The sequence below is a fragment of the Oncorhynchus mykiss genome, chromosome 11 (assembly GCF_057628025.1).
Source record: "Oncorhynchus mykiss isolate SJ-2025 chromosome 11, ASM5762802v1, whole genome shotgun sequence".
Taxonomy (NCBI): Eukaryota; Metazoa; Chordata; class Actinopteri; order Salmoniformes; family Salmonidae; genus Oncorhynchus; species Oncorhynchus mykiss.
The window spans coordinates 69,140,460-69,162,623 of NC_143032.1; the positions used below are offsets into that span (position 1 = coordinate 69,140,460).

Genomic DNA, 22,164 nt, shown 5'->3' on the forward strand with positions numbered 1-22,164 from the left:
TTCTGTGTAGTAAGTGAGAAATCTGAGTCTCAGCGCACTCTCTCTGGCTACGCTGCTGGTTGTCCTGCAGCACTGCGTCCCAGCTGAGCTCATTACCATTGGCTGTGTCCAGTGATTCTATTTCTATGTTGTATGCTGCAGGGATTCGTGGCAGCACATCCGAGCAACACAGAGGAGAATCCAGGGTGAGAGGGAAGGCACTGAGGAGGAAGAGACTGGATTGTAGCCTCTTACACTAATCAGAGGTATTACTAGGCCTATAGACAGACAGGTTGTGTACACTGCTAGACAACTCCCCAGCTGAAAACTTTGGCTGAGAAAACTTCATTTTAAATTGTCTTATAAGACCAGTGTGGTTCTTTCAATGATGCTCAAAGGACAAACAGCCCCTCAAAATCTAAATATTGAGAAATGTACGATTGCAGGATGGCAAATTGACATACTTCACACAAATATAAACATTTGTTCCTGAGGGAGGTTTGTATACCGTTTTTCCTCGACTACCTAAGCACCTTTGTCTAAACAGAATTCACTTTTTCGAAACAATTAACCCTCAGCCCAAACTGAAACAGTTTGGCCAAAATTACACATTTCACTTTCAAAATGAATTGAGAATCAAAATATTAAATACATGACACAAAGTCATCTACCTCCATCAAACAATACAACTTGTTATCTAATGAAAAGTTATTCAAATCAATCATTAGACAGTGTCCCAATAAATACTAACTACACTATCAATATACCCTAACATGGTGAACCCTCTTTTATATATCTGGGCCATTTGTTTACACTATAATTATAGTATGCAACATAAAAGGCAAGTAAACATTATCACAGCATGGGCTGAATCATTTTTTTCTAAAATGATTTTACCAGATGACCAACGAAGAAAGAATGTCACTCAAGAGCATGAATATCCAGAAACAAAATGCTTTATTTGACCTTTTTCCATTTTTACTGAGAGCAGAACTATCTTCCTCTATGGGCCCCTCTGCCTCTGCTTTGTCCTTGCCCTCACGGGGCCTCTTCCTTGGTCCATTCTTGGAAACAGCAACTCAGAGGTGACCTCTTATGCATGATTAAAGACTGATTGCTGATTGCACAATTGTTCAGAGGTTTTACATATGTGCAGAAGAGGTTCACATTCATGGAAGTAATTTGCATCAGCGGTGACCAAAATGTTTTCATTTTGTTTGTCATGATTTACTCAACTGGAGTTTTGCGTCATTTGTGGAGAATTGCATTTACTGTTTTGAAAAATGTGCTTAGCATTTTCATGTGTGAAAGCAATGAGAAATAACTTACAGTTTTGCAACAAAAAAAAATACGGTTGTGCTCATTAGGTCATGATGGAGATCAAGTGGACCCCATTTTCAAATGTAATTTGAGAAGATAAAGCTGTAAAATGTCAGCAATTGTCTAATGTGCCAGATCTTTTTTCTAACACACTTCATTAATGGAGAGGATGGGTTACAACAGACTCAAATCTTTCCAATGGAAGATAGTTCAGGTCAATGCGTTTCATTTTTAAAAGCAGAGCGAGCTACCAACCACTCTGATTAAAAGAGAATATTATAGTATTCTAATGATTCCAGATCACTTTCATGGGGAAAACCCTCAGCAATAATACATAGGCCTATTTAGCAGAACATAACAACCACACTTTGTCTAGCAGGGTTGATTATAAATAATCAGCTGCTTATCCATTCCATATTATAACTAATAAAACAGCCAATTCATTATTACAGCATAATACATGATGGGCATTATTAAGGATGAAAGAGATGGGCTCAATAGCGCTGGATAGAGTTACAATTACTGTAACATAAACAGCTCCTGGTGCCCATGGATAGCATAGGGTCAATTCTGTCTGAATTGAGATCAAGCCAAGAGATGATTTGGACAGCAACATGATGAGATTCCTACGTAGGAGTACTAGTGATAACTCAGAACAGTAAACAGGCATTTTGGTGTCAGAGCTGTGTTATAGGTTCCAAACTACCCAAGACATTAAGGAGGTTGGTTAAACATATTATCTAAGGAACAGACTCCACCATAGGACGTTAGTGGCACCTTAACTGGGGAGAACGGGCTTGTGGTAATGACTGGAGTGGAATCAGTGGAATTAGCAAACACATTGTTTCCAGGTGTTTGGTGCCATTCCATTGGCTCCCTTCCGGCCATTATTATGAGCCGTTTTCCACTCAGCAGCCTCCTGTGGACTCCTCCTGTCATTGTCTTTGAGAAGGAACAATCATAAAATGAATACTGAATGGAGAGTTAAGAGATACTTGATACATTTTAGTTTGTATTTACATAACGTCCCGACTAGGACAGCACTTATCTCCCTCACTAGCTTTAAGCACCAACTGTCAGAGCAGCTCACAGATTACTGCACCTGTACATAGCCCACCTATAATTTAGCCCAAACAACTACCTCTTTCCCTACTGAATTTAATTTATTTATTTATTTTGCTCCTTTGCACCCCATTATTTTTATTTCTACTTTGCACATTCTTCCATTGCAAATCTACCATTCCAGTGTTTTACTTGCTATATTGTATTTACTTTGCCAACATGGCCTTTTTTTGCCTTTACCTCCCTTCCCACCTCATTTGCTCACATCGTATATAGACTTGTTTATACTGTATTATTGACTGTATGTTTGTTTTACTCCATGTGTAACTCTGTGTCGTTGTATCTGTCGAACTGCTTTGCTTTATCTTGGCCAGGTCGCAATTGTAAATGAGAACTTGTTCTCAACTTGCCTACCTGGTTAAATAAAGGTGAAATAAATAAAAATTAAAAATAATTTGTGTGAAAAGACAAAAAAAATGATACTTTTCTCTTTGTTTTCAGTCAGTAAACGCAAAGCACGCAGTCATCCAGATACACCACAACACAAATAATGGATCTGACATCAGTTATAACTACCAACAGCAAGAAACAACACATCTCAGAGTTAGACAGGGTAATAAACCAAGCAAATAACCAAACTTTCCAGCTTTGCAACTCAATTCCAGCAGGTCCTCATTAAGTTCTTTCACAAAGGTTCTCACAGTTGATAATTTATTTTATTCCACCATATTCCCTCAAAAGTCCTCAACTTGAGGTAAATATCTTAGCTGTATTTAGGAGTAAACAGAATGCTGAAAGATTATGTATTCAAGCATCTCCCAACGCAACAAGAATCATCCTAAAGCCCCAAAACAGAAGTAATCTTAGTTTGCAAATGAAAAACGTTGCCTTTGGCTAACTGTTGCTATGGATAAATCAGCAATGCCCTCCAAAACGACAATCTAGCTATCTGTCCAATACTTGTTCACTTTTTCTACAAATTGAGACCAATAACATCTTGATGAGCCTGACTATAGTAGAGTGGTTGTGACTGGAGAGAGTGTGTGACAGAGTGAGAGAGCGAAATAGAGAGAGAAAAACAGTGCGTTAGCATGTCATACAAGCTCACTTTAGCAACTGAATTAATTCAGAGATTTCATTATAGAGCTCCTGGACTGAGGCTAAAATACTAAAAAAGCCGGACACAGATAGGGAACCACATCAGAGAGATTAACACATACTGGAGTGGTAGGAGGGATTGATTATCATACAGCTATACTTAAGTCAGAGTTTAAAAAACAGCATGTAACACAAACAATTACAAGTAGGCTAATTACATGTGTACTACGATTTCTTTATCATCTCTGCCACTATTTATAAATGATCTACGTCATACGGATTCTGTAAAAAAACATGCACTTTAGTCTAAAGGACTTAAATTATTTTAGCTCAGTAAATAGCGCTCACCTCACCATCCCAAGAGCTTAGCGAAGGTCAGACAACGGCCTGGCTTTATCAGCCTAATAGAGTGCATTGTGAGGATGCATTTAAATCAGTGTTTACATTATAAGCAATTATGAATACAATCCTCTAGAAACCTGAATAACACCAACAAAGAGCTTAGTTCATGAGCAATACTATAACACTACCACTGTGTTTTATCTATCCAATTACAACATAGAAAAAATACCAGCTCTGCAAAATAAACTACACAAGGGGCTAGAGTTTCTCTTGATTTCCACTAACTACATATGCAACCTCCCTCAGTAGCTAATAAAATACAACTGGCCAAGGAAATTGACAGTTGAACTGAAAGCAGGGGGTCTTGCCAGACAGTTCAACTGAAGCTACAGCTGCTTGGCCTCTCCTCACCTGGGTTGATCTGTGAGGATCATGAGGCTGTTTGTCCAGTACTAAGGATGTACATCTTTCTATTTCAAGAACAATTCCATACGTATCTAGATACATGAGCTCTGACACGATACAGGAATGTTGTAGTTTGAAACGATTCGGTGCGACTCCTGAGTGAATCGATGCACTAACATGTTTTGCATGAGCACATTCATTTTCCATTCTAAATTGAAATCTGCTGCTGGAGGAGCTCATGAGCCTGGGCCTTTCTAAGCTGGATCTGTGTGTATGATGCATGTCTATGGTGTACAGTATGTATTATGTAGGCATCTGATCTGAACCATAAGGGAGACTGGGCATCCACCACCCCAGTACCACTATTCCCCCCCCCCCCCCCCCCCCATCTTCGCAGATAGTTTGAGCTAGTAATGTATAAATATTTATCGTTTGACAATTAGCTATGACATAAGTAATGAATATATAGCACCACTTTGGCTACTGATATTCCCTGGTGCTGTTCGGAATGAAAAATGACTAGTAGATCAATGACTGTCAACACAGTTACATGCAGGAGAAAACACATCAGTAGTCACAAAAGATACTGCATGAACAATGAACACTTCTATTTTAATTTAATATAATACATAAATAAAATCTATTTAGTCTCAAATAAATAATGAAACGTGCTCAATTTGGTTTAAATAATGCATAAACACAGTGTGGGAGAAGAAAGTAAAAGTGCAATATGTGCCCGGAACATATGAAAGCTGGTTGTTCAATATTCGCAGTTTTTCAATATTCCCAGTAAAGAAATATTAGGTTGCAGTTATTATAGGAATTATGACGCGTCAACTATTTCTCGCTTTACCATTTGTATTTCATATACCTTTGACTATTGGATGTTCTTATAGGCACTTTAGTATTGCCAGCTTAATCTCAGGAGTTGATAGGCTTAAAGTCATAAACAGCGCTGAGATCAAGCATTGCTAAGAGCTGCTTGCAAACACAGTACATTTTGAATGAATGCTTACGAGCCTGCTGCTGCCTACCACCGCTCAGTCAGAATGCTCTATCAAATATCAAATCGTAGACTTAATTATAATATAATAAACACACAGAAATACGAGCCTTTGGTCATTAATATGGTAAAATCCGGAAACTATCATTTCAAAAACAAAACGTTGATTCTTTCAGTGAAATACGGAACTATTCTGTATTTTGTCGAATGGGTGGCAATCCTAACACAGAACCCAAACCGGCTGTGCGCGTGCGCCATCGTGTATACATTTATTTTGTCCCCCTACACCAAACGCGATCACGACACGCAGGTTAAAATATCAAATACAAACTCTGAACCAATTACATTCATTTGGGGACAGGTCGAAAAGCATTAAATATTTATGGCAATTTAGCTAGTTAGCTTGCACTTGCTAGCTAATTTGTCCTATTTAGCTAGCTTGCGGTTGCTAGCTAATTTGTCCTGGGATATAAACATTGAGTTGTTATTTTACCTAAAATGCACCAGGTCCTCTACTCTGCCAATTAATCCACACATCAAACGGTCAACCGAATCGTTTCTAGTCATCTCTCCTCCTTCCAGGCTTTTTCATCTTTGAACTTATATGGTGATTGGCTTCTAAACTTTCATAGTATTACCACAAAGACCGGCAACACAGTTCATCTTTCAATCACCCACGTGGGTATAACCAAAGAGGAGATGGGTACCTGCTTCTATAAACCAATAAGGAGATGGGAGAGGCAGGACAGGCAGTGCGATCTGCGTCAGAAATAGAAAGGACTTCTATTTTAGCCCTTGGCAACGCGGACACTCATTGACGCGCGCGAGCAGTGTGAGTGCAATTATTGAATAACATAGATTTCTAAATTTATTTTGTAACACTCGTGCACACGACGTGACCGGTGTAGTCAGGATATAAGTCTGATTATTGCTGTTACATTGCACAACCTTCAATGTTATGTCATAATTATGTAAAACTCTAGTTTGCAACGAGCCAGGTGGCCCAAACTGTTGCATATACCCTATACCCATATAATATTGCCTGCTTACATTAATTTCTTTGATTTTAAGAAAGGCAAAAGATGTTTATGGTTAGGTGCATTCGTGGAATGATTGTGCTTTTTTTCGCGAATGCGCCTTCGTTAAATCATCACAAGTTTGGCGAAGTAGGCTGTGATTCGATGATAAATTAACAGGCACCGCATTGATTATATGCAACGCAGGACAAGCTAGTTAAAACCTGTTAAGGATATGGCAGACATACGCCCCCTTTGGAGAGATTGGGTACCCCTAGTAAACTGGAAAAAAAATCTGTCAAAAATTGCTAATATATGCAAATAAAACCGTTGGAATTATGTCTGTAAGTATAGCAGAACTCACAGGGCAGGCATTCTTCCAAACTAGTTTTTGTGGCCATGAAAGTTGGAGCAACTTTGACGTCATGGCCCCCACCCTTCCCAACCAGCTATGATTCTGGGGACACTTTCTATCTCTTCCGCTAGATGTCCTCTTTCATTAGAGCTTCAAATCGTTCAAATCCCGCGAGAATTGACCCTATGGGAGTGAAATTAGTGCGTGCCACGAGAGAATAGGCTGTGCGTATGGGCGCGAATTGGTCCCAGCCATTCCTTTGTTTCCAGCACTCAAGAGAAGGGCAGACGATGGCCGATTGAATTGAAGTTTGTTTTGCATGTCTAAAACATCATAAAGCTTGCTTCTGCACTTAGTTTGACCTGTTTAGTCGACATATAATGTGTAATTTTGAAGTTTTGATGCGCAACTTATTGTCCGGACCAGAGGACGTTTTGGGTGCATTTCAGCTGATGTTATTAGCAGTAGCTAATACAAAGACGCAAGACTTGAAACCAAACGATGTATTGGGTAAGTATGAAGCCTTCCAGAACATTCTGAACGAAGACCATCGAAGGTAAGGGAATATTTATGCTTAAATCTGTGTTTCTGTTGACTCCAACATTACGTGGAAATGTAGCTTGGAACTGAGCGCTGTCTCAGCATATGGAATAGTGTGCGATTTCTGTAACGTTAAAAATAAATCTAACACAGCGGTTGCATAAAGAAGCAGTGTATCTTTCTAACTATATGTAGAACATGTATATTTAGTCAAAGTTTATGATGTCTATTTACGTTATCTTGCCGCGCTACATAGATTTCCTGCGGGCATTTTTGAGTAATTTCTGAAGGTGAACTCACTGTAAATGGACATTTATGGATATAAATGGCAGATTATTGAAAAGAAAAAAAATGTACTGTGTAATATGTCATATTACTGTCATCTGATGAAGATTTTCAAAAGGTTAGTGAGCGATTTATTTTTTAATCCTGCGTTTGTTGATTGCATGTTTTGGCTATTGAAATGAGCTGTGTCTGGTGGTGGTTTTACATATATATGTGCTATGTTTTCGCCGTAAAACATTTTAGAAATCTGACTTGCTGGCTAGATGAACAAGATGTTTATCTTTCATTTGAGCTATTGGACTTGTTAATGTGTGGAGGTTAAATATTTTTAAGAATATTTTTGCGTTCCATGCGCCACCGTTTCAGCTGAACGTGGGAGGGTTGATTCCCAATTGGGAACCAGTATCGTAGACAGGTTAACCTAGTAATATCATCAACTATGTGTAGTTAACTAGTGATTATGTGAAGATGAATTGTTTTTATAAGATATGTTTAATGCTAGCTAGCAACTTACCGTGGCTCCTTGCTGCAGTTGCGTAACGGGTGGTCAGCCTGCCATGCAGTTCCCTTGTGGAATGCAATGTAATCGGCCAAAATCGGCGTCCAAAAATGCCTATTACAGATTATTATGAAAACTTGAAAATCGGCCATGATGATTAATCGGTCGACCTCTAATGTAGACACCCCTTCAAATTAGTGGATTCGGCTATTTCAGCCACACCTGACAGGTGTATAAAATCGATCACACAGCCATTCAATCTCCACAGACAAACATTGGCAGTAGAATGGTCTTACTGAAGAGCTCAGTGACTTTCAACACGGCACCGTCATAGGATGCCACCTATCCAACAAGTCAGTTCATCAAATTTCTGCCCTGCTAGAGCTGCCCGGGTCAACTGTAAGTACTGTTATTGTGAAGTGGAATGTCTAGGAGCAACAACGGCTCAGATGAAGTGGTAGGCCACACAAGCTCACAGAACGGGACCACCAATTGCTGAAGCGCGTAAAAATCATCTGTCCTCGGTTGCAACACTCACTACCGAGTTTCAAGCTGCTTCTGGAAGCAACATCAGCACAATAACTGTTTGTCGGGAGCTTCATGAAATGGGTTTCCATGACCGAGCAGCCGCACCCAAGCCTAAAATCACCAATCGCAACACCAAACTTCGTCTGGAGTGGTATAATGCTCGCCGCCATTGGACTCCGGAGCAGTAGAAGTGCGTTCTCTGGATTGAGGAATCACGTTTCACCATCTGGCAGTCTGACAGCCGGATCTGGGTGTGGCGGATGCCAGTTGAACGCTACCTGCCCCAATGCATAGTGCCAACTGTAATGTTTGGTATAATGTTTGGGGCTGTTTTGCATGGTTTGGGCTAGGCCCCTTAGTTCCAGCAAAGGGAAATCATAACGCTACAGCATACAATGACTTCTAAAATGATTCTGTGCTTCCAACTTTGTGGCAACAGTTGGGGAAAGCCCTTTACTGTTTCAGCATGACAATGCCCCCATGCACAAAGCGAGTTCCATACAGAAATGGTTTATCGAGATCCATGTGGAAGAACTTGACTGACCTGCACAGAGCCCTGACCTCAACCCCATCAAACACTTTTGGGGTGAATTGGAATGCCGACTGCAAGCCAGGCCTAATCGCCCAACATCAGTGCCCTACCTCACTAATGCTCGTGGCTGAATGGAAGCAAGTCCCCACAGCAATGTTCCAACATCTAGTGGAAAGTCTTCCAAGAAGAGTAGAGGCTGGTATAGCAGCAACTCCATATTAATGCTAGAGGTTGACCGATCGGCATTGCTGATTAATTAGGGCCGATTTCAAGTTTTCATAACAATTGGTAATCAGACATTTTGGACGCCAATTATGGCCGGTTACAATGTAATCCACGAGGAAACTGTGTGGCAGGCTGTGACCACCTGTTACGCGAGTGCAGCCTCAAAAGGACCTTGTGGCTGCAAGAAGCCAAGGTAAGTTGCTAGCTAGCATTAAACTTATCTTCACATAATCACTAGTTAACTACACACGGTTGATGATATTACTAGGTTAACTAGCTTGTCCTGCGTTGCATATAATCAATGCGGCGCCTGTTAATTTATCATCGAATCACAGCCTACTTCAACCTCACCAAACAGGTGATGATTTAACAAAAGCGCATTCGCGGAAAAAACATACTTGCACAAACGTACCTAACGTACCTAACGTATATAACGTACCTAACCATAAACATCAAAGCTTTTCTTCAAATCAAAACCCAGCAGTATATTTTTTAAACCTTCATATTTAGTGCATGTTAATGCATGTTAGCAACAATAGTAACTAGGGAAATTGTGTCACTTCTCTTGAGTTCAGTGTTAGCAGAGTCAGGGTATATGCAGTTTGAGTCGCCTGGCTCGTTGCGAACTGTGTTTCTTCCTAACAAAGACCGTAAATAATTTGCCAGAATTTTACATAATTATGACATAACATTGAAGGTTGTGCAATGTAACAGCAATATTTAGACTTAGGGTTGCCACCCGTTCGACAAAATACACAATGGTTCTGTATTTCACTGAAAGAATAAATGTTTTGTTTTTGAAATGATAGTTTCCGGATTTGACCATGTTAATGACCTAAGGCTCGTATTTCTGTGTGTTTATTATATTATAATTAAGTCTACAATTTGATATTTGATAGAGCAGTCTGACTGAGCGGTGGTAGGCAGCAGCAGGCTCGTAAGCATTCATTCAAACAGCACTTTATTGCGTTTGGGAGCAGCTCTTAGCAATGCTTGATCTCAGCACTGTTTATGTCTTCAAGCCGGTCAACTCCCGAGATTAGGCTAGCAATACTAAAGTGCCTATAAGAACATCCAATAGTCAAAGGTATATGAAATACAATTTGGTATAGAGAGAAATAGTTGACGCGTCATAATTCCTATAATAACTACAACCTAAAACGTATTAACTGGGAATATTGAAGAACTGGGAATATTGAACCACCAGCTTTCATATGTTGTCATGTTCTGGAATTAAAACGTTAGCTTTCTTACATGACACATGGCACTTTTACTTTCTTCTCCAAAACTTTGTTTTTGCATTATTTAACAAATTGAACATGTTTCATTATTTATTTGAGACTAAATAGATTTTATTTATTATATTAAGTTAAAATAGAAGTGTTCATTGTTCATTCAGTATTGTTGCAATTGTCATTTCAAATCTATATAAAAATGGCCTATTAATCAGTATCGGCTTTTTTTGGTCCTCCAATAACCGGTATCGGTATTGAAAAATCATAAATCGTTCAACCTCTAATTAATGCCCATGACTTTGGAATGAGATGTTCGACGAAGAGGTGCCTACATACTTTTGGTCACGTAGTGCATCTTAAACATTTGACTGATTTGTATCTGTGAATTGTTGCATCCCTATCCAGTACCATCATCAGCATTGTTATTAACCTCCTTAGCAGTAGACAGCAGCATTTTTCCAGATGACTCTCCGGGCCAGGACCACTGAGTGGTTTAGCCTGCGTCCCAAATGGCACCCTATTCTCCATTGAGCCCTATGAAACCTGGTCAAAAGTAGTGTTTGCTTTAAGAACAAAACAGACCACGTCGACAAACAGGTAAAAGAAGTGGGTGCCCCTTCTATCGCACTGAACACCTGCCATCTTTTTCTGTTAATTTCCAGACGATTATAAATGTTAAATTGCCACCGATTCACCCAGCAGGTGATCTACTGCGCACGGCTGACATTCACTATGGTTTGTCCTGTCCTTTAGTTAGGCAGTCAGGCAGATTTTCTTTAGGCCAAGGTACATTGTCTTATGCCAGAAAGCATGATGATTCCGTCTGTACGGTTGAGGGACGAGCGTCATATAGGAGTGATGCCACCTGTCAGAACACGATGGCCAAGGTCTGTATACTAGCAACTCTGTTTTACAGAATACTTCTACTTACTGTATTGAATATGATCTAATGTCAGCCTTAACTGATAGATGGGATGCAGCACCTGTTAAATGATTACCAGTTCCCCTGAGGTGTAACCCCAGAGTCACATTTATCTCAATATTAGGCTCTGGTGTAGCCTGCCTACTGACAACAGAGCAACTGGGTGAAAACATTACAGTGCAGTCTGGGCAGAGTGCCGGCAGTAGACTACACCAGTACAATCATCAGACTGGTGTTGAGCCACTGACAGAGACATTTAGGTCAAGTGTTAAGTCACTTGAATGAGTGAGTGAGTGAGTGAGTGAGTGAGTGAGTGAGTGAGTGAGTGAGTGAGTGAGTGAGTGAGTGAGGGAGTGAGTGAGTGAGTGAACGTGCGTGCGTGTAACCCATTCAATTTTGACTCTGGTCTATTTAATCACTTTAATTTTCTCCAGTTAGAATACCTCTGGAGGTAAAATGAAGTCTGTAGGATTTGAATCCTCAGAAAGGGTCAATACTGTAAAAACACTGTCCATAAACCTGCTGCAAAAGGCTTGGGTTGCGGAAGTCTGATGCTTTGAGGGATTTCAAAGTACATCCAGCCTAAACCGGATGATAAACAGCATTTATATTTGGAGCGAAATCTCAGAGTATACAGTTGTAACACCTGGATGGATTATTCAACTCCCAGTTCTATACCTGTGGGTACCACCAAGGGGCAGAGGACAGGGTGATTTGGAGGTGTTAACATGGAATACAAGGACAATCTCGCTTTCTTTCTCCCCCCTCTCTCTCAGGTGTGATACAGTATAATTAGCCTGCTAACAATATCACTTTTATTGTTATTTCTTTTATACACCACTGCAATCTAAGAGTACTTCGGGGAGTATCTCATGACACATTCATCTTCTTCAATTCAATGCACTTTGACCTCCTGTGTTACACTTGGCTGCATTATTTATTTATTTTTTTACACATCTTGAAGACAGCAGTGAAATACACAGACTGAAAGGAGGATTTTGAATAACCAACTAAAAAGGGAGGGACATTTGTACTTAAACAAAAACAACCACTTATTGATGACACTGAAGCAGAGCTTCAAAGCACTTTATTTCATTACATTTTTAGACCTCACAAATGACTGACGGTAGAGAGAGATCACACGATTTTTACCACTTCAAGCCTTTTCCAAAATAGAAACGATATGAAATAGGGAGACTGAACAAATATAGAGAGGTCGAGAGGGGACATCATCATCACCTGAAGTTCGAAAGCTTGTATGTGTATTAGTATGAATGTGCATATTAATGTGAAATGCATGAGTATTAAGTAAGTCCTCCAAGATGTTCAAAAATACCACAAATATACCTCATATTCTGGATGACTCACATTCACAAAACTTTTGAAAATGCATGTGTAAGTAGCATATAGGCCCGAGGAGGTGTATTTCATCTGTCACTGACACTAGGCATGTAGCAACAGAGAACATTGTCTTAAGATAATGAAAAACAAAGGAGTTGATAGTGCTCGGACGGAGCCACCTTGTGGTTCAGTACATTGAGCCTCTCCTCAGAGAGACAGTGAGCCTCTCCTCAGAGAGACAGTGAGCCTCTCCTCAGAGAGACAGTGAGCCTCTCCTCAGAGAGACAGTGAGCCTCTCCTCAGAGAGACAGTGAGCCTCTCCTCAGAGAGGCAGTGAGCCTCTCCTCAGAGAGGCAGTGATCCTCTCCTCAGATGAACAGTGAGCCTCTCCTCAGAGAGACAGTGAGCCTCTCCTCAGAGAGGCAGTGATCCTCTCCTCAGAGGAACAGTGAGCCTCTCCTCAGAGAGACAGTGAGCCTCTCCTCAGAGAGGCAGTGATCCTCTCCTCAGATGAACAGTGAGCCTCTCCTCAGAGAGACAGTGAGCCTCTCCTCAGAGAGACAGTGAGCCTCTCCTCAGAGAGACAGTGAGCCTCTCCTCAGAGAGGCAGTGAGCCTCTCCTCAGAGAGGCAGTGAGCCTCTCCTCAGAGAGGCAGTGAGCCTCTCCTCAGAGAGACAGTGAGCCTCTCCTCAGAGAGACAGTGAGCCTCTCCTCAGAGAGGCAGTGATCCTCTCCTCAGAGGAACAGTGAGCCTCTCCTCAGAGAGACAGTGAGCCTCTCCTCAGAGAGGCAGTGATCCTCTCCTCAGAGGAACAGTGAGCCTCTCCTCAGAGAGACAGTGAGCCTCTCCTCAGAGAGGCAGTGATCCTCTCCTCAGAGGAACAGTGAGCCTCTCCTCAGAGAGACAGTGATAGCAGCAACCGACTTTGAATCAAGCGGACTGGAGAAAGAAAGAGCTGAGAAAGAGTTGAAGAACAGCAGTGATGGGAACTGTCAGGCAAGCATGATTAAAACTCCAGATGCACCATAACACATACATTGACCAGTGGAGGAGTTTTAACTGTATACCATGTCACAGGATGCATCCCAAATTACACTTGAATTACTATTTAGTGGACTACTTTTTGGCAACACCCAATGTGTGATTCAAACTGGAGTGTGTGGACACTTCAGGGTGCCCACACACTGTAGGCAGGAGCAATGCATTATATTTGTCTTCTGTATAGTTCAAATATTGTAAGGCTAACGGGAGTGCCATGATTTGTTATGGGTTTGAGGGTGTGCCCAGGACCCTAATAATTCTAACCTTGGCCAGTTATAAAGATATAACATCAGAATCGTTTTTCTGCCTCAGCTAAGAGGATTGTGGCAGATGAATCAGAATTAGTTGGGTAACATAGATAATTAAGATGTTTTATTTGCATAATATGCTTATGTGAGATACTTGTCATTAGAATGTATTACTTTGGACTCTGGTGTTGGCAGTTCATTAGAGATAGAGCCTCATTGAAAGTCAAAAAGGGTAATTGCAAAGCTCTTAATAAAAAATATGTAGTTTAAGTGTAACTGACTGGTGTGTAGTTTGTAACTCTCCTCATTTGGTAAAGCAGAAAAATGCTACCACGGGATTCTAGGGTGATATGGGTGCTGTTGCATGCCGCTCAGAGTGCAGTACGTGCACTACAAAAAGAGACCAGAAAAAAGAGACCAGACCAAAAAGAGACCAGATACCAGAAGCAAATGTATCAGTTTAAAAGTTACCAACGGGCTCTGTTTTTCTGTATCTCTGATCCTTTTAGAAAACCCTATTAAAATATAGTATTTCATAAACAAATAGAAAACGAGAGAGAGACACAGCAGCACAGAGAGAGAGAGAGAGACAGCAGCACAGAGAGGGAGAGAGAGAGAGAGACAGCAGCACAGAGAGGGAGAGAGAGAGAGACAGCAGCACAGAGAGAGAGAGAGAGAGAGAGTTGTTAAAACACTATATATATATATATATATAATATGACATGTGTAATGTCTTTATTGTTTTGAAACTTCTGTATGTGTAATGTTTACTGTTAATTTGTATTGTTTATTTCACTTTATATATTCACTTTATATATTATCTACCTCACTTGCTTTGGCAATGTTAACACATGTTTCCCATGCCAATAAAGCCCTTGAATTGAATTGAGAGAGAGCAGCACAGAGAGAGAGAGAGAGAGAGAGAGAGCGAGAGAGAGAGCAGCACAGAGAGAGAGAGAGAGAGAGAGAGCACAAAGAGAGAGACACAGCAGCAGAGAGAGAGAGAGAGCACAGAGAGAGAGACAGCACAGAGAGAGAGAGAGAGCACAGAGAGAGAGAGAGACAGCACAGAGAGAGAGAGAGAGAGAGACACAGCAGCACAGAGAGAGAGAGAGAGAGAGAGAGAGCGAGAGAGAGAGAGCAGCACAGAGAGAGAGAGAGAGAGCACAAAGAGAGAGACACAGCAGCAGAGAGAGAGAGAGAGCACAGAGAGAGAGACAGCACAGAGAGAGAGAGAGAGAGAGAGAGAGAGACACAGCAGCACAGAGAGAGAGAGAGAGAGAGAGACACAGCAGCACAGAGAGAGAGAGAGAGAGAGACACAGCAGCACAGAGAGAGAGAGAGAGAGAGGGTGACAGCACAGAGAGAGAGGGAGAGAGAGAGAAACAGCACAGAGAGAGAGAGGGGGAGAGAGAGAGAGAGAGACAGCACAGAGAGAGAGAGACACAGCACAGCGAGAGAGAGAGACACAGCAGAGAGAGACAGCACAGAGAGAGAGAGAGAGCACAGAGAGAGAGAGACAGCACAGAGAGAGAGAGAGAGAGAGAGAGAGACACAGCAGCACACAGAGAGAGAGAGAGAGAGAGAGAGAGACACAGCAGCACAGAGAGAGAGAGAGAGAGAGAGAGACACAGAAGCACAGAGAGAGAGAGAGACAGCAGAGAGAGACAGCACAGACAGAGAGCACAGAGAGAGAGACAGCACAGAGAGAGAGAGAGCACAGAGAGAGAGACAGCACAGAGAGATAGAGAGAGAGAGAGACAGACACAGCAGCACAGAGAGAGAGAGAGAGAGAGACAGCAGCACAGAGAGAGACACACGGCAGCACAGAGAGAGAGAGAGAGACACAGCAGCACAGAGAGAGAGAGAGAGACACAGCAGCACAGAGAGAGAGAGAGAGACACAGCAGCACAGAGAGAGAGAGACACAGCAGCACAGAGAGAGAGAGAGAGAGAGAGAGAGAGAGGGTGACAGCACAGAGAGAGTGAGAGAGAGAGAAACAGCACAGAGAGAGAGAGGGGGAGAGAGAGAGAGAGAGAGAGACACAGCACAGAGAGAGAGAGACACAGCACAGCGAGAGAGAGAGACACAGCAGAGAGAGAGACAGCACAGAGAGAGAGAGAGAGAGACACAGCAGCACAGAGAGAGAGAGAGAGAGAGAAAGAGAGAGAGAGACAGAAGCACAGAGAGAGAGAGAGAGACAGAAGCACAGAGAGAGAGAGACACAGCAGCACAGAGAGCGAGAGAGAGAGAGACACAGCAGCACAGAGAGAGAGAGACACACAGCAGCACAGAGAGAGAGAGAGACACAGCAGCACACACAGAGAGAGCGAGAGAGACACAGCAGCACAGAGAGAGAGAGAGAGAGAGAGAGAGAGCAACACACAGTGAGAGAGAGAGAGAGAGACACACACAGCAGCAGAGAGAGAGAGAGAGAGAGAGAGAGACAGCAGCAGAGAGAGACACAGCAGCAGAGAGAGAGAAAGAGAGAGAGAGAGAGAGAAAGAGAGAGAGAGACAGCAGCACAGAGAGAGAGAGAGAGAGACAGCAGCACACAGAGAGAGAGAGACACAGCAGCACACAGAGAGAGAGAGAGAGAGAGAGAGAGAGAGAGAGACAGCAGCACACAGAGAGAGAGAGAGGGACAGCAGCACAGAGAGAGAGAGAGACAGCAGCACAGAGAGAGAGAGAGAGAGACAGCAGCAGCACAGAGAGAGAGAGAGAGAGAGAGACAGCAGCAGCACAGAGAGAGAGAGAGAGAGACACAGCAGCAGCACAGAGAGAGAGAGAGAGAGAGAGAGAGAGAGAGAGAGAGAGAGAGAGAGAGAGAGAGAGAAGATAGAGAGAGACACAGCAGCACAGAGAGAGAGAGAGAGAGACAGCCGCACAGAGAGAGAGAGAGAGAGAGAGAGAGAGAGAGACAGCAGCACAGAGAGAGAGAGAGAGAGAGACACAGCAGCACACACAGAGAGAGAGAGAGAGAGACAGCAGCACAGAGAGAGAGAGAGAGAGAGCAGCACAGAGAGAGAGAGAGAGAGAGAGAGACGCAGCAGCAAAGAGAGAGAGAGAGAGAGACAGCAGCACAGAGAGAGAGAGAGATAGAGAGAGACAGCAGCACACAGAGAGAGAGAGAGACACAGCAGCACAGAGAGAGAGAGAGAGACAGCAGCACAGAGAGAGAGAGAGAGAGGGAGAGAGACAGCAGCACAGAGAGAGAGAGAGAGAGAGAGACAGCAGCACAGAGAGAGAGAGAGAGACGCAGCAGCAAAGAGAGAGAGAGAGAGAGAGACGCAGCAGCAAAGAGAGAGAGAGAGAGAGAGAGAGAGACAGCAGCACAGAGAGAGAGAGAGAGAGAGAGACAGCAGCACAGAGAGAGAGAGAGAGACACAGCAGCACAGAGAGAGAGAGAGAGAGACAGCAGCACAGAGAGAGAGAGAGAGAGAGAGACAGCAGCACAGAGAGAGAGAGAGAGAGACGCAGCAGCAAAGAGAGAGAGAGAGAGAGAGAGAGAGAGACAGCAGCACAGAGAGAGAGAGAGAGAGGGACAGCAGCAGCACAGAGAGAGAGAGAGAGAGAGAGAGAGAGAGAGAGACAGCAGCAGCACAGAGAGAGAGAGAGAGAGACACAGCAGCAGCACAGAGAGAGAGAGAGAGAGAGAGAGAGAGAGAGAGAAGATAGAGAGAGACACAGCAGCACAGAGAGAGAGAGAGAGAGACAGCCGCACAGAGAGAGAGAGAGAGAGAGAGAGAGAGAGAGAGAGAGACAGCAGCACAGAGAGAGAGAGAGAGAGAGACACAGCAGCACACACAGAGAGAGAGAGAGAGAGACAGCAGCACAGAGAGAGAGAGAGAGAGAGAGCAGCACAGAGAGAGAGAGAGAGAGAGAGAGACGCAGCAGCAAAGAGAGAGAGAGAGAGAGACAGCAGCACAGAGAGAGAGAGAGATAGAGAGAGACAGCAGCACACAGAGAGAGAGAGAGACACAGCAGCACAGAGAGAGAGAGAGAGAGAGACAGCAGCACAGAGAGAGAGAGAGAGAGAGAGACAGCAGCACAGAGAGAGAGAGAGAGAGAGAGACAGCAGCACAGAGAGAGAGAGAGAGACGCAGCAGCAAAGAGAGAGAGAGAGAGAGAGACGCAGCAGCAAAGAGAGAGAGAGAGAGAGAGAGAGACAGCAGCACAGAGAGAGAGAGAGAGAGAGAGAGAGACAGCAGCACAGAGAGAGAGAGAGAGAGAGACAGCAGCACAGAGAGAGAGAGAGAGAGAGAGACGCAGCAGCAAAGAGAGAGAGAGAGAGAGAGAGAGAGAGACAGCAGCACAGAGAGAGAGAGAGAGGGACAGCAGCACAGAGAGAGAGAGAGAGAGAGAGAGAGAGACAGCAGCACAGAGAGAGAGAGAGAGAGGGACAGCAGCACAGAGAGAGAGAGAGAGAGAGACGCAGCAGTTAAAAAACAATGCAACAGAAGGAGAGTAAAGTTCTCTCAAACAAGACAATGAAGTTGCTGCTTGCGCTCTGGGGGAAGTGGATAAAGCCAAGATAATATTAACGTTTTTTTATTTTTTTTATCTAGACACCACTTGGTGAACACACTTCAAAAGGTATGCAAAGGGATATGGGGGGGGGGGGGGGGGGGGGTCACGATTGTTCAATAAAGGAAATACCTGTTTAAGAAAACATAACAAAAGGAACTAGGTTTGGAGGTGAATGCCACAGTCAGAGACAGAGAGCCGCATATATCCATAAGCATGGTTGCCAGTCATGTGGAAGATAGATAGCTAGCTACATTAGGTCAATTACATTCAGGATTTGGTGTGCTGTCATTTTTTGACGAAACGAAAATAGTATCATGGGGATGTTCACCTATGTTTTCACACTTGGGCTAATATTAGTGCAGAAGATCATGAAGAGAATGTCATTGGAAGATGCATGGGAACGAATCCTCAATGAATGTAGTCACAATCCAATGACTGGATACACTTGAATAGTCAAGGTACAGACATGCCAACTTCCGAAATCCCATGCATTGTGCTGAACAGTGGTCAAATTTAAAACCAAACACACGATATGGTCAATGGATCTAATACTAGATAGCCGATATTACAGTAGTAGAATGACAGGTGAGTTCAACTCGCTCCAACTGGTTGTACTATTGGAATCCCATAAATGACACATATCACGTGGAAAAACAAATAACGATGTAAAAAGGTCAGTGTGTGTAAAATAGCCATGGGATGGATAGCCTAATAAAATATGAGGAATTGTTTGGCCTCTGATGCCATTCCACTTTCTAAGCACAGCGAGACGCAAAATGATCATCCTGAACAGTATGACCCGTTGATTTTATTTTCAAACTCAAATAAGTCTGCATCAAATCACATGGAGTGTTTATGAAGCCTCGGTGAGATTCGCAATTTAAGCGCGCATTTCAGCCTTGAGGACCTCCGCATCAGGCTACCCGGTATTTCCAAACACCGTGTCATTAATTCAACATCACGTAGCCTAGATGGAGGAGAGGATTTCACTGTTTCTCGTGGCTCATAAAGTCAAAAAGGATGCTGAAATCCCACGCAGCGCAGCGGACACGATTTATGATGGAGCTGAAAGCATTAGACAGTCTGAGTTGTATAGTCTCTTTCTCCGTCAATGGAGATTGGTACCCGTTGTAAAACAAAACGGAAAACAAATCACACAGAAGTATAGGCTAATGCATGTCTGAGATATAGCCTACCTGTAACTCCAAACTGTAACCCTGGTACAAGTGTGTCGGGAAGACAGCCAGTTGATGTTGCACTTGTAGGGAAACTGTGTAATCCATTGACCAGATCAACGAAACGCGTGTTAAAAGCAGACGCTTCCACAGCTGTTTGCAGTAGGCAACTGCCCGTAGTACAATCGTCGACTGTTCTCCGCCCCGCTTTTACCTCATTGGCCGTTTGACAATAGTAGCCTAGCTGTGCGGAGCTCCGACACGATTTTCTCCAGCGATACAGTAGCCCACCAATTTTAGAGTGATCAACCGGTCCAATCCATTAGAGGTGGTATCGCACAGCACCTGTCACCTAGGATGCCAAATACGCAGCGTGCATAATTGTATGAAATAAATTGTAAGCTACGTTTGCTAAAAATTAGTCTTATTCATATGGGGTCCTATCATGATAATGTATGGTTAAAATTATATTTCCTATACCAATCTTAGTAAAGATGTATGCATATTATATAATTGACATGTAAAGTGTGTGTGTTCAGGGCCAGCTGCAGGCATAAGCGACATAAGAGTTAATACCCCCCAAAAACTCAGGGGGGTCTCAACTTAGGATAGTAGAATACACATGGTGCAAATTCAGCAATTGTTCTATTGTAATGTCAGTCACTGAAAGTCACTCAATTAACCATGTCAACTAACAATTGTTTGATTGGTAAGTCTAAACTTGTAGTAATCATGAACGAATACTGACCAGGCGTGCAGAGCATGTGCACAGGGCCCCTGACCTCCAGAGAACCTCCATTGATTTTGTTAGTCACTCTCACTCAAATATCATTAACATGCCATAAGGTCATGGCAAAATGAGTAGAATTGCATTAAATGTTTTATAAAACTGCAACATTTCCTCTTCACCCCCTGGCAAAATGTGTAGAACTGCAGAAAACTTGCTTAAAACTGCAACATTTCCTCTTCACCCCCTGGCAAAATGTGTAGAACTGCAGAAAACTTGCTTAAAACTGCAACATTTCCTCTTCACCCCATGGCAAAATGTGTATAACTGCAAAAAACTTGCTTTGAAACTGCAACATTTTCTCTTTGCCCCCGTGGCAAAATGTGTAGAACTGCAGAAAACTGACGTTTGAAACTACAACATTTCCGCTTCCCCCTATGGCACAATGTGTAGAACTGCAGAAAATGTGCTTTGAAACTGCAACATTTTCTCTTTGTCCCATGACAGAATGTGTAGAACTGCAGAAAAGTACATTTTTCTCTACACTGTCAGGAGGGGGGCCACTAAAATATTTTGCCCGCGAGGTGGGGGAGGGGACCCCAACCAAATCTCGCTTAGGGCTCCAAAGAGGCTAGAGCGGGCCCTGTGTGTGTGTGTCTGTTTGTGTGTGTGTGCATGTGTTTGTGTATGCGTGTGTGTTTGTGCACTTGTGTATGTGCTGTGTGTGTTCTGAAAGGGGAAGGTTTTATTACAGTGAAGGGGGATTTAATTTCCAAATGTCGACAGTGCTGATCATTTTAAGTAGGTCAATACATCAATGTCACAGAGGGGACTTTCATTTAACTGGAGAAATGTCCTTGCCATGTCATTGAGCTCAATTAATGTGCTGAAAGTACAGATAGGCAGCTGAAGATACCAAGCAATATTTCCAATGGGAACCATGGGTGGCACACACACACACACATCACAAGATGGCTCTCAATAGCACTAGAGTAGGCTGCATCTCTTGTGGATGGCCAGATGTGTGTCAGGGCCAGATGTTCTGTTTTGAGTGTTCACACTCTAGCACATTGACTACAATATATTCCCATAATTATACATTACAGCTAACTGAAATATGGATGTGTGTGGCATTCTACTGATGTTGGTGTTTCCTTCATTTCTTTCACTGAACACTCCCACATTCCCATAAGCCACTGCCTCCCATATGAAAACAATAAATGTACTGTCGATTACAGAGGATGCATTGCAACCTTAAAGGTGTCCTCTGAAAGTCAGAAATAAAAGATGAACGGAACAATTTATTTTCATGTTACTATAATTGATATCACTTTTGGCTATTCAAGAAATAAAAGGTTTGGTTCAGCTGTGGTTGAGAGCGTACACATTTTTCATAATAAGTGGGGAATGTCTGCATTTCTCACAATCAAGCCAGTTTGAGCAGTGTCCACTTGAGACAGGTTCCTTATGTGCAGAGATTACCAACACATTCACATCCAGACATTGTATGAGGCATCTCTAGCATAATAAATATTGTTCTTAAAGGTTAAAGTGTCATACAATTGGGGACAGCTGTGGTCACTAGCTTTCATGAAATAAAACCATTTTGGGGTTCCTTGAGGAACTACAATACAGAACCCACAAAGGTGATCCCTGAATCCATGATTAAATCCCAAATGGTACCCTATTCCCTTCATAGTGCATTACAGAGCTCTGGTTTAAAGTAGTACACTATTTGAAGTCCTATTCCAGTC

The 22,164-nt window shown here is 42.7% G+C and overlaps 1 protein-coding gene across 1 annotated transcript in view; it reads right to left on the reverse strand.

Moving 5' to 3' along the window:
• The window catches only part of LOC110535096 (zinc finger matrin-type protein 4), a 206,560-nt gene extending 186,659 nt beyond the window's left edge, over positions 1 to 19,901 (reverse strand). Inside the window, exon 1 of the mRNA XM_036936175.2 lies at positions 19,705 to 19,901. Within this exon, the coding sequence (XP_036792070.2) occupies positions 19,705 to 19,791 (87 nt within the window). The 5' untranslated portion in view covers positions 19,792 to 19,901. The remainder of the gene's footprint in view (positions 1 to 19,704) is intronic.
• Positions 19,902 to 22,164: the final 2,263 nt, after the last annotated feature.